At 36.0% G+C, this 12,940-nt stretch overlaps 1 protein-coding gene across 1 annotated transcript in view; it reads right to left on the reverse strand.

Moving 5' to 3' along the window:
• Nucleotides 1-7,940: 7,940 nt before the first annotated feature.
• Nucleotides 7,941-12,940, reverse strand: part of LOC145684341 (NPC intracellular cholesterol transporter 1-like) — a 78,913-nt gene continuing 73,913 nt past the window's right edge. Inside the window, exons 20-21 of the mRNA XM_081756544.1 lie at nt 11,755-11,917; nt 7,941-8,030 (exon numbers count right to left, since the gene is read on the reverse strand). Of these exons, the coding sequence (XP_081612670.1) occupies nt 7,969-8,030; nt 11,755-11,917 (225 nt within the window). The 3' untranslated portion in view covers nt 7,941-7,968. The remainder of the gene's footprint in view (nt 8,031-11,754; nt 11,918-12,940) is intronic.

Below are 12,940 nucleotides of genomic sequence, written 5' to 3' on the forward strand. Positions count from 1 at the left end.
TACTTTTACATTTGTTCAAGAATTCGATTATTTAGATAATTGGTAGACTTTACTACTGAAATGAGCGCCCATCCTGGCAGGTCCAGCCCTTCTCAAAATGTACTTGGAACCCTTCAGGATCTGGATATCTTCGTTAGAATATCTGACAACAAAATGGGCGTACTTGAAAATCTTCTAACCCCCAAATTTATACAGAAATTACCGCTACTGTTTACTTGGGTTAAATAGGATTACAAATTAAGGAAAAGATTATGTGACAAAGTTAGATAATAACAAATGATAATTACCTAAAAACATTTTTTTTTTAGATAAGCATTAATAAGCTTAATGCAGAAACGCCTATAAGATTGTTTTCAAGAAAAGAGAAGAGGGAATAGACCAATACACAAGCGAAGTAAGCAAATTTGTTGACATGTATTTTGAAGAAGTGAACTATCAAAAATCTACAAGAGGGCAATTACCTCCTGTTGTCCCCCGTTATGGATGCCAATGGCTCAGTGTACTGTCAAGTAACATAATAAGAGATTGGTTTCTTCGATTAAGGATAAATAAAATAACATATTATTATTATATAAGACTGTTTCAAAACATATTTCTTTATTATTTTACTTTCTATTATACATATATTCTAATATACACAATACTTTTTTTTAACAGATCAGATTAGTTCATAAAAAACATGTCAGCCTAATTTACAAGTAGTGTGTGTGTGTTTGTATGTGTGTGTGTGTGTGCATTAATCGTACACTATTTTTCTCTTATTTTTTCTAATACAAAATATTTATTTTTACATAATTTTATCACAACACTTATAAGACTATACAAAAATAAGAATAATATTTTGTTTCTGGTTCTGTCTCCAGCGTAAGGGCATACTTCCCTCGAACACGTTAACTCATGAATATTATCGAAGGCAAATAAAGGTATAGTTTGCTATGGTAAGAGGCTCCAATTTGTTCGGTTTGTGTAAATTCTCCGCAACGCAAAATATGCGTTTTAACTTGCGATAATCGGTATAATATTTACAATGGCTCGTTCCAGCTTTTGCGTTGCGTTGCTGTCCACAAAAGTTTGCGAAGACTAGTACGGAATGACGTCCTTTCCATTTTCTTAGGTATGGCTCACTACAGAGAAGATCCCTAATGCAGATGTAACAAATAGCAGCAAGCAATGGTAGACGAGTAGTACAGAAGATTAGGTCGCTGAATGCGTATAACTGAGCATCATTCGCTATCACTATCACATATTGTATTTTCTATAAATGTTTAAAAAGTTTGTTGTAATGTTTACCATATGTAGTTCTTTTATTATGTGGATTAGATAGTACTTACTTTACTTGTACATAGTGTTTCTCTATAGTTCCTTGTTTGTGACTGTACGTTAAGTATAAAAGAGTAAATTCTCTTTAAAACCCTTTAAGTAATAGTGGTTATATTTCTAACCACCCACTCTTTCATAAATTCTTGTTACATGCTTGAATGGATAGTGTTTACTTAAATAACCCCTCGATTTTTTTCTACAGGGTACATAATAGTTATAACCCAGTCAAATTAGCATGTTATAAAATCATGGTATGACACTAAGAAACTGAATACAACGAGATATTTGTGTTGGGACTTAAAGGGAATGTTGCCACTTAAAGGGTTAAGTATGAATTTTCAATTTTTCTTTGGAAGGATTACATTTTAACAATAAAATTTATACTTTTGTGCTGAACCATTTACAATCAACACGAATAACCCACTTTGACTCAGAGACGGATCCAGGGGGGCGATCGCCTTCCACCGAAGAGGAAACTTTCTTATTTTATATATAAATAAAACCCATCGCATAGTTTGGAGCTCTTAAAAGTAGCTCTAAGTAGCTGTATTAAAACACACCGCCCCCCAGATGTCCGTCCTGAATCCGCCGCTGCTTTGACCTTCCGAACACAACATGTAAGTTAGTCAATTAATTCCAAATCTATTGGGGAGATGCATGCGGAAAGTGGAACATATTTATGTTGCTGATTGTATAATGAATCCTTGACACAATCCTGATATCCAGACAGGCTTATATTTTTTTAGTTAAGCACTCTCAATATTCGTATGAGTAAAAGCTGTAGAAACACTGAAATATCGTTGCGGTCAAAGTCCATCTATTGGAAATCTGAAACAAACAAGTAAATACACTTCAGAAACATTTGATCACTAATAAGTTAATATACAGTATATACATATGGACCATTTATTTCGATAAGACTTTGTAACATCTAAACTAATAGACCAAAGAAAACGGAGAAATTTTGTACCATGCAAAATATCGGCAAGAGGACATTGTTCGCCGTATTATATGATATCACAAGGTTAATAGTGTTGCCAAATTAGCATGTAGAATATAGGCTTAAAATATTTTACTACGTATGTAGTGTTGTTGATGTGAGATTAGAAAGAGAAAGAAATGTCATTTTTAGACACGTGAGGGACACAGGACATAATATTAATTGGTGCAACATTGAAGTTAGCATGGGAACAAAGGACGTTAATAAGAAAGTGGAAGGAGGCCAGCTTTATTCAAAAAGAAGAAAGCTGTCTTATAAATTGGAATGCAGACTTAAAATTGACGAGCAGTGGGGCAAATTATTGCAAAGATTTAATTTGTAGAAAAAATAGCCAAGGACGCCCATATTGTGGTTTCCAAGGAGGCAACTATAAGCAACATTTCAAATGTAGTCTCAAATTTTGCGGTAACTATTCAAAAATCTATTGGGTTTTCGATCTTCCGAAGTACAATTTGTTCTATAGGGGGCAAGCGCACCACGTTGCCCCTTGATGGGCGCCCTTGTTTGTAGCCTAGTTTTTTTTTCTTTTACCAGGCCAGGGAGGGAAATGTATTTGTGGTGTTTAGTTTTACTTGTGTAAACTTCTGGTATAATTGGCTGACTCCGGTTAGATCAGCCAATCAACGTTCAGAACTATTTTGCGAAATCCTGTTATATTTAGACGCAAGATCCTGTTATATTTAGACGCAACTCTCTTGTACAGAAGTTTGGGGGGGCATGAATAAGATAGGGGACTAAAAATTCTATTGCAAATGTCTAAATTGTTATTTTAGTATTAATAATAGTATTTCGCATTGAAGTCTGGAGGGGCCACGAAATTTTAGGGGGGCAGGCCCCCCTCTATTTGCGGGCCTGTGCACCAGTTAATAATATGACGTATTTGTAACAAATAGAAACAAAGTTGCAAGAATTTGAACTCTTGATTTTTTTCAAGGATCTTTATTTCGAAAAAAACAATGTTTTTATAAGAATCACATCAAATCACGTACACTGTTTTCAATAAGTATAGAGACCATAATACCGTTTACAGCAGTTTGATACTTTAAACTATCTTAAAAAAATGGTTAAATTTGATATATTGCTTAAAATGGCATATTAGTGGGAGCTTCTAAAAACAATTTTTGATTTATTTTGTATCTATAACATTATAATACTTTTTTTTTTTTTATCGGTGTAAGTTCAGCAAGCACTCGGAATTACATTATTTTAAGCAGTGTCGCAATATTTGCCATTATTCACCATATCTTTAGAACAGTTCGAAAAAATGAAATGAAATCTTTAAGTTTTACGTCCCACGGTTATGCCGGTTAGGCTAAAGGAGACGGTGATGATGAGAGATGAGTGAAATGGCGGAATAAAGAAAGTGAGAGGAAACGGGTGAACCCCGAGAAAACCCACGCGCACGGTGTTTGTCCACGACAAAGTCCTAACGGCGCGAGCCGGGATCGAACCCGGGACTCCAAGCACAGGAGGTGAACGCTCTACCACTGAGCCATCGCGACTCGAAAAATGTATATTTCTCTATTGGAAGAGCCGTGTCTCGACTCGAATTTTGTCAGGAAAGTCCTGTCTCGAGTCGTTTCGTGCGCATCCCTACAAGGAAATTTTGAATTTTCTCCCTCACCCTTTTATTACAAAAGTTCTTATAATACAAAGTCCTCTTTACAAAACTGGGTCCGAAGACTTGCATATAATTCCCTTATTACACTAATTAGAAAGTGTTGTAAAGGGTGTCCATTTATGAGACTTCTCGACCGAGAGCACTAGAGAGAGTGAGAAATTTTGGTACGATGTTCCAAACCAATATAGACGGAACAGGATGGTCAAGGTCCAATATGGTCGAGAGGTGAGGACTCTGAAGGAGCACAGCAACTTAGAGGGGAGCGATAAATTTATCTCAGGGCCCACAGCAGCCGAGAGAAGTTTGGTAAGTTTATTTCAGGGCCCACAGCAGCCGAGAAAGAAGTGGCAAGCTTATCTCAAGTGACACAACAGCCGAGAGAGGGGTGATAAGTTTATCTCAGGGCCCACAACAGCCAAGACAAGAGTGACAAGTTTATCTCAAGGACCACAACGGTTCACAGAGGGGTGATAGGTTTATCTCAGGCATACAGCACTCAAGAGAAGGGTGGTAATTTTATTTCATGGCCCATAGCATCCGAGTGAAGGGTGGTAATTTTATTTCATGGCCCAGAGCATATGAGTGAAGGGTGGTAATTTTATCTCAGGGCCTACAGCAGCCGAGAGAAGGGTGGTAGATTTATTTCAGGGCTCACAACAACCGAGACAGGGGTGACAAATTTATCTCAAGGCCCACAATGGCCGAGATAGGGGTGGCAAGCTTATCTCAAGGCACACAATAGCCGAGGGAGGGGTGATAAGTTTATCTCAGGGCCCACAGCAGCCGAGAGGAGGGTGGTAGATTTATTTCAGTGCCCACAACAGCCGAGACAAGGGTGACAAGTTTATCTCAAGACCCACAACGGTTGAGAGAGGGGTGAAAAGTTTATCTCAGGCTCACAACAGCCGAGAGAGGGGTGATAAATTTATCTCAGAGCCCACAACAGCCAGGACAAGGGCGACAAGTTTATCTCAAGTCCTACAACGGTCCACAGACGGGTGAAAATTTTACCTCAGGCCCACAACAGCCGAGAGAGCGGTGATAGGTTTATCTGAGGCACACAGCACTCAAGAGAGGGGTGGAAATTTTAATTCAGGGCCCACAGCCTCCGAGTGAAGGGTGGTAATTTTATCTCAGGGAACACAGCAGCCGAGAGAAGGGTGGTAGATTTATTTCAGTGCCCACAACAGCCGAGACAGGGGTGACAAGTTTATCTCAAGGCCCACAAGGGTTCACAGAGGGGTGAAAAGTTTATCTCAGGCCTACAACAGCCGAGAGAACGGTGATAGGTTTATCTCAGGCACACAGCACTCAAGAGAGGGGTGGTAATTTTATTTCAGGGCCCACAGCATCCGAGTCAAGGATGGTAATTTTATCTCAGGGCCCACAGCAGCCGAGAGAATGGTGGTAGATTTATTTCAGGGCTTACAACATCCGAAACGGGGATGACAAGTTTATCTCAAGTTCCACAACGGTCGAGAGAGGGGTGGCAAGCTTATCTCAAGGCACGCAACAGCCGAGAGAGGGGTGATAAGTTTATCTCAGTCCCCACAGCAGCCGAGAGAAGGGTGGTAGATTTATTTCAGTGCCCACAACAGCCGAGACAGGGGTGACAAGTTTATCTCAAGGCACACAACGGTTTACAGAAAGGTGAAAAGCTTATCTCAGGCCCACAACAGCCGAGAGAAGGGTGGAAGATTTATTTCAGTGCCCACAACAGCCGAGACTGGGGTGACAAGTTTATCTCAGGCCCACAACAGCCGAAAGAGGCGTGATAAGCTTATATCGGGGCCCACAACAGCTGATAGAGTGGTGATAAGTTTATCTCAGGCCCACGGCAATCGAGAGACGTGTGGTAATTTTATCTCAGGGCTAACAGCAACTGAATGAAGGGTGATAAGTTTATTTCAGGGCCCACAGCAGCCGAGAAAGGGGTGGGAAGCTTATCTCAAGGCACATAACAACCGAAACAGGGGTGATCAATTTATCTCAGGGGCCACAACAGCCGAGATAAGGGTGGTAGATTTTTTAGGGCCCACAACAGCCGAAACAGGGGTGACAAATTTATCTCAAGGCCCACAACCGTCGAGAGAGAGGTGATAAGTTTATCTCAGGCCCACAATAGCCGAGAGAGCGGTGATAAGTTTATCTCAGGCCCACAACACTCGAGAGAGGGATGGTAATTATATTACAGGGCCCACAGCATCCAAGTGAAGAGTGGTAAGTTTATCTCTGGGTCCACAACAGCCGAGACAGGAGTAAAAAGTTTATCTCAAGGCCCACAACAGTCGAAAGAGGGGTGATAAGTTTATTTCAGATCCACAACAGCCGAGAGAGGCGTGCTAAGCTTATGTCAGGGCCCACAACAACCGAAAGAAGGGTGATAAATTTACCTTAGTGCCCACAGAGCCGAGAGAGGGGTGGCAAATTTATCTCAATGCTCACAGCAGCCGAGAGAGGGGTGATAAGTTTATCTCAGGGCTCACAACAGCCGAGAGAAGGGTGGCAAGTTTACCTCAGCGTCCACAGCAGCCGAGAGAGGATGATTAGCCCTATGCAGACTGATGTCGATGAATGCGGTGCTCCTCCTTTTATACGAGTAATTTTGATGGATCTTCGATCAACTTCGGTGTTTCAGATACCGAAATTTCATATGATGCAAATACTCGTATAAACAGAAGGACAATATTTGACGTACTCTACCCAACATAAAATTGTACTTTTTTTCAAATGAAAGATTACTTGAAAGAAATTCAAATGAAAGATTAAAGTGGCTATTACTTGTTTTATATCTACATCTTAACAAGATCTCACAATACCTTCAATAGAACTTTAAAAATGGAAAACATAATGTCCTAGAACTTTAAATTTACTATGAGATATCGAGGTAAAGTTTTTTTCTTTTATTTACAACTGCGAAATAAAATCATTATCATCGATAAATAGTAAGAATGTATTTCCGAACTCTTGAAAAATGTTTCTTACTATCTTATAATTATGTTTTATAGTAGAAGTACTTTCTGTAAAGTTTGCAGAAAATATGTCTTACATTTATTTACTGAATATAAAAGAAAAGAAAAAGACGTCAAACAATCAGTAGCAAACTTTACTGAGGCGAATGGGTTCACTGCATCTTTTGAGTCATCAATTGGAGTTTTTTTCTGCTGGAGCGAAAATTAATGAGGACATTCCTCCAGCTCTTCATTTGTACAAGTCTGATTTAAAAAAAAAAAATGACAGGAATTTAGTTCTTGCGTGCAATTCTTCCGAAAAAAATTAAATGTAACTTAATTTTTGTAATTTGTTAGAAAACTGGAAGTGATCTTGCTTTGGAAAGTAAAGCACCAGTAAGTTGGGTTCAGTGAAACGTTTAAGTGATCACTTTTATATAAAATAGTACAATTTAGATTAATTTATTACAAATACCACCAATTAGCATATTAATTTATTAGTTTATTTCAATGAGAAAAAATGTAGGTGGCTACTTAAAAAGATAAGTTACATGCGTAACGCCTGTAGTTTTTGGACTTAACGTACAACAGACGTATAACTGAAAACGCATGTTTTATAATACTTTCCGTATAAGTGTTCCATCTATACGTACTTTCTGTATCAAACAATGTAGGCGGTCAGGATCTCACATACAAATGGACGTATACAACATATAGCTGAGGAATGTAACGTAAGTATATGCATGTGATATATGAAAAACTGTTAGATGTCAGGCATCCTGCAACGGCATGATGTAACATCTAAGGACAGTGCCTATGTACCATAAGAATAACGTATGTTCCGTACTGATTTCTATAGTAAGCAAGAGGATACCGTATATTTGTACAATATACCGCTGTCCGGAGAACGGATTATTCTTAGTGTTCGAATAACAAGTAATGCTTTATTTTATTTTTGGCAGAGAAAAATCTTCAAAGCAGTACTAGAAGTATATATTCACGGTATAAAAATGATTGTGGAAGTATGGATGGAATATACTCACATTTTACTCACCCGTTTGATGTTGCGTGTGACGTTAGTTATGTTTTGAAATATTTTTCAAACGTTTAGCTACTTTTAGTCTGTTAACTGGTGGTCCTGAAAGAAAAAAAATAAAATCTTTGAGTTTAACGTCTCACGATTACACCCTATAGGCTAAAGGAGATGGATGATTAGATCAAGTGAATGATGATGGGAGAGTTGGACGAATGAAATTGTGGGAGGAAACGGAAGTACCCCGAGAAAACCCGCGGATATGATGTTCATTACAAACTAATTTGACAGAGAATCGAACCAGTGACCCCCCGCATCAGAGGGAAGTGCTCTACCACCGAACCACCGTGCCCTCCCCTTGAAAGAGGAGCTTTGAGAAATTACGTAAGTACATCTCAAATAGAGAATTTTCTTTACTCAAAGTTGAATGTTTGATTGATAGTAAAAAGTATAAAATATTCTATTAAGAGCTACAAAGGACATAACATTTAATACATGTATCTGATGATGGCATAATTAGTCTTTTAGATGAAGACATACAGTAGAAACTCGATTAACCGTCACCCTCGGGACCGGGACCATGACGGTTAAGCGAATAGACGGATAACAGAAATATCGTTATAAACCTCTACAGTAAGTAGATTTAAAAGGTTCTGGAAGAAATAAATAACCTTATACAAGTGAATAATACATCACAACTTATAATGATTGAACAGGACCAGAGTAAACCGTATTCCTTCCATGTTACACTAATATAGGTTCGTCTTGAAAATAATTCATAACAGTTTGGAATTTAATTTCTGGCATCTTGAGTGTTTCAAGTCCATGCTTTTCTCCACAAGGGTTTCAGTACTGTACCAAGTTTTTGTGTGGAAACTAGCATGACCGGAAGTGACGCATGACTATTTCAGTCCATTTTGCTTACACTTTATTCCGTGCTCTGTACGGCGCACGGCGTCAATTACGGCACATTTAAAGTACAGTACTGCCCGGAGCAGTGACGGATAACAGAGAGTGACGGTTAAAAGAGTGACGGTTAATCGAGTTTCTACTGTAATTAATTCATAACAGATGATATCATAATGATTAGACAATGATATAATTAATCCATATCAGGTAGTGTTCGAAGTGGAAAAAAAAGCAGAGATGGTATGTTTTATTATAATTTTGACTCGACATACCGGCTACCTAAATGTTGAAATACAGTGAGGGTACGCTGCCTAAAAGATAGCATTTCTATTTACATAATGACTGAAAACCACTGAAGAGTTTCTGTTAGTTACAGTGCGGGGGGGTGGCGGGGGGTGAAGAGATCTTGATCCTCGCCAACAACTTCCTAAAAGAATTTTAAAATCCCCTTATATTGTATATAAGAGAATTATACACGAAAATGATCAAAAATCGAGTTTTTATATTAATAATTTCCTGTGGGAAAGCTCCCGGATGCCCCAACTCGACTGAGGGGTATTTCAACACCACACACACAGCAGGCAACCCCTAAATCTGCTCATGCTCAAAACACGACATTTAAATGAATTAAGACAAGAAGACACAAACATACATACGAAAAAACAATTCAGTATGGCACATCAAAATATAAACCAGATCAACTTCTTTGAAGACACCAGGTAGGAAAAAGATGTCGATGTTGTCAGCTTAGAAATTATTTCTTTATAAGAAATAAACACTTTTTACGTGCAAAGCTATTCGTTAATTATTGTGTGTAAAACTGGCTTTATTATTGGTATTTAGCATCTACTCTCCCGTGACGGTATGTCTTGATCACTGAAAAAACAGAGGTGGTATGCCTTCATCAATGAAAAACCAGAGGTGGTATGGCATACCACCGCTTACCGTCTCACTTCGATCACTGATATCAGGTGGTATAACTATTCAACGTTAGATTATAACAATCTATACCAGGTAATGATGTAATTAATTTTGAATGATAATTAATCCATTTCAGATTAAGATGTAAGTAACCAATACCAGGTGATAACAAATTAATATCAGATTATGACACTTAATCTATGTCAGATGATGATATGATTAATCAGTTCACATGTTGATAATTTATATTAGATGATGCTATAATTAATGCATTGCATATGACGAAAATGAATACATGTTAAATGATATAAATAATCCATATTGGATGATGATAATTAATAAATATTAGATGTTATAATTAATTAATCCATATCAGATGATGGCAATTAATCTATATCATATGATGACAATCTAAATTAGATAATAAAACAATTAATTCATATCAGATAATGGCAATTAATGAATATCATATGATGACAATCTAAATTAGATAATAAAACAATTAATTCATATCAGATAATGGCAATTAATGAATATCATATGATGACAATCTAAATTAGATAATAAAACAATTAATCCATATCAGATGATGGCAATTAATCTATATCATATGATGACAATCTAAATTAGATAATAAAACAATTAATCCATATCAGATAATGGCAATTAATGAATATCATATGATGACAATCTAAATTAGATAATAAAACAATTAATCCATATCAGATGATGGCAATTAATCTATATCATATGATGACAATCTAAATTAGATTATAAAACAATTAATCCATATCAGATGATGGCAATTAATCTATATCATATGATGACAATCTAAATTAGATAATAAAATTAATCCATATCAGATTATGGCAATTAATCTATATCATGATGACAATCTAAATTAGATAATAAAATTAATCCATATCAGATTATGGCAATTAATCTATATCATGATGACAATCTAAATTAGATGATAAAATTAATCCATATTAGATTATGGCAATTAATCTATATCGTATGATGACAATCTAAATTAGATGATAAAACAATTAATCCATATCAGATGATGGCAATTAATCTATATCATGATGACAATCTAAATTAGATAATAAAATTAATCCATATCAGATTATGGCAATTAATCTATATCGTATGATGACAATCTAAATTAGATGATAAAATAATATCAGATGATGGCAATTAATCTCTGTAAGACAATGATATAATTAATCCATATGGAATTATATAATTATGGTTACATAATTCATATCAGATATAACAATTCATTTATATCAGATTGTGACCGTTAACCTATATCAGGCGATGACATAATTAGTCCATATTTGATTATGACAGTTAATGTATTAGACTGTGACGTAGTTCATTCATATCACATGGTGACAATTAAACTGTATCAGATGATGAAATAACTAATCCGTATCAGATTATGACAATCTATGTGAAATGATAGGCAATTCATTTATATCAACTGATGATATAATTAATTCGTAACAGATGATGAGATAATTAATCTATATCAGATGATGACAATTAATCTACATCATATCATAATATAATTAATCTACATAGATTATGATTATCTATAATAAATCATGAAATAATTAATCTGTATCATATCATAATATAATTAATCTACATAGATTATTACGATCTATAACAAATGATGATATAATTAATCTATATCATATCATAATATAATTAATCTACATAGATTATGACGATCTATAACAAATGATGATATAATTAATCTATATCATAATATAATTAATCTATATAGATCATAATAATCTATAACAAATGATGATATAATTAATCTATATCAGATTATGATAATTAATCTGTATCAGGTGATGATTAATATTTATATACTTCTAACTATACTTTCCAATATCCAGTATCCATTTTGTTGAATCCAACACGTTTCAAATTAATGTTTGATATTTTGAAAGTTAAAACAGGTCATGTAAAATAAACTTACCAATATAGCTAAGTACAACAGGGAGAAAAATGATCCCATGCGCTGCTCCTAATAAAACGATACAAAAATACATTCTGAAGTAGAAGACTTTGAAAATTTGGGATTTGGAGAAAGCCAAAACAATTATCCCTGCATACTTTGTCAAAGTGATCCCTGAGAATACCTGAAAATAAAAAAAACAGAATCGTATATAAGGAAGTAGACATAATACTTTAAAGAGAAAATAAGAATGGGTATTCACTGTTGAGTATCTTTTTCGTTATAAGATAACGTGGTGGTAAGTTTTCTAAGATATGAAACTACCTTATATTAGTTATAATTATTTACGTTGAAAATTACCAAAAACAATTAAGGATTATATTCTGCATGTACATCTTCTGAACATGTCTCTAATAGGTTATGCTAAATTTGGTAGTATGTTAGATAATATAACTTAGTTCAAATTAGGTTAAGACTTCGAAGTGGAGCAGAACATAAGCACCACATGAGATACACGTCACATTACAAAATCGGTCATACAAGCCACATTCACGTTCGGTCACAGCCGTAGTCGCATCGCGAAGAAAGTTGATCAGACAAGCCACAGGAAAGGCAGCCATTGGTCACAGACGCAACCAGTCATAGGAGTCAAGAAACATTGGAGTCACATATGCCCAATAATGCCAGATTGTTTTCAGTATATACTATAATTACTTTTTCAGTACTCTTTTGATTGGAATGTATTATATGATTGAAGTATTATCTCTAGACTAGTAAAAATTAGGGATAAGTTTATATTATCGCTGGTTAGTGTCGTACCGTTGACATACTGATCAACTATGCAAAGTCATCACTATTATGAGTAGTTAGCTAGCTTTGTATGCTTTCCGGTTTAAGGCAGGGCAAAGCTGAAGGGCTCGCACCAAAATGGGAGTGCGTCTGTACGAACAGGCACATTAGCGACTGTGAATATGCGCGTAGAAAACGATTTGTTTGCAACGTTAGTGTCTGCATTCAAAATGGAAGTTGCTAACATTTTTTAGGACATTAGAAGACATTTTCTGCACAACAGTGAATAATCCTTATATGGAGGTACACGCATTCTACATGTATGCCAGTATGGGAAAGTATGGCTTTCTTGCCTGCTGGCGTCTATGAGCGGTGGCATGTGACGGCTATAACTGAATGGGAATGTGATTTCTATGAT

Source organism: Thermobia domestica, chromosome 4 (assembly GCF_964235325.1).
Source record: "Thermobia domestica chromosome 4, izTheDome1.hap1.1, whole genome shotgun sequence".
NCBI lineage: Eukaryota > Metazoa > Arthropoda > Insecta > Zygentoma > Lepismatidae > Thermobia > Thermobia domestica.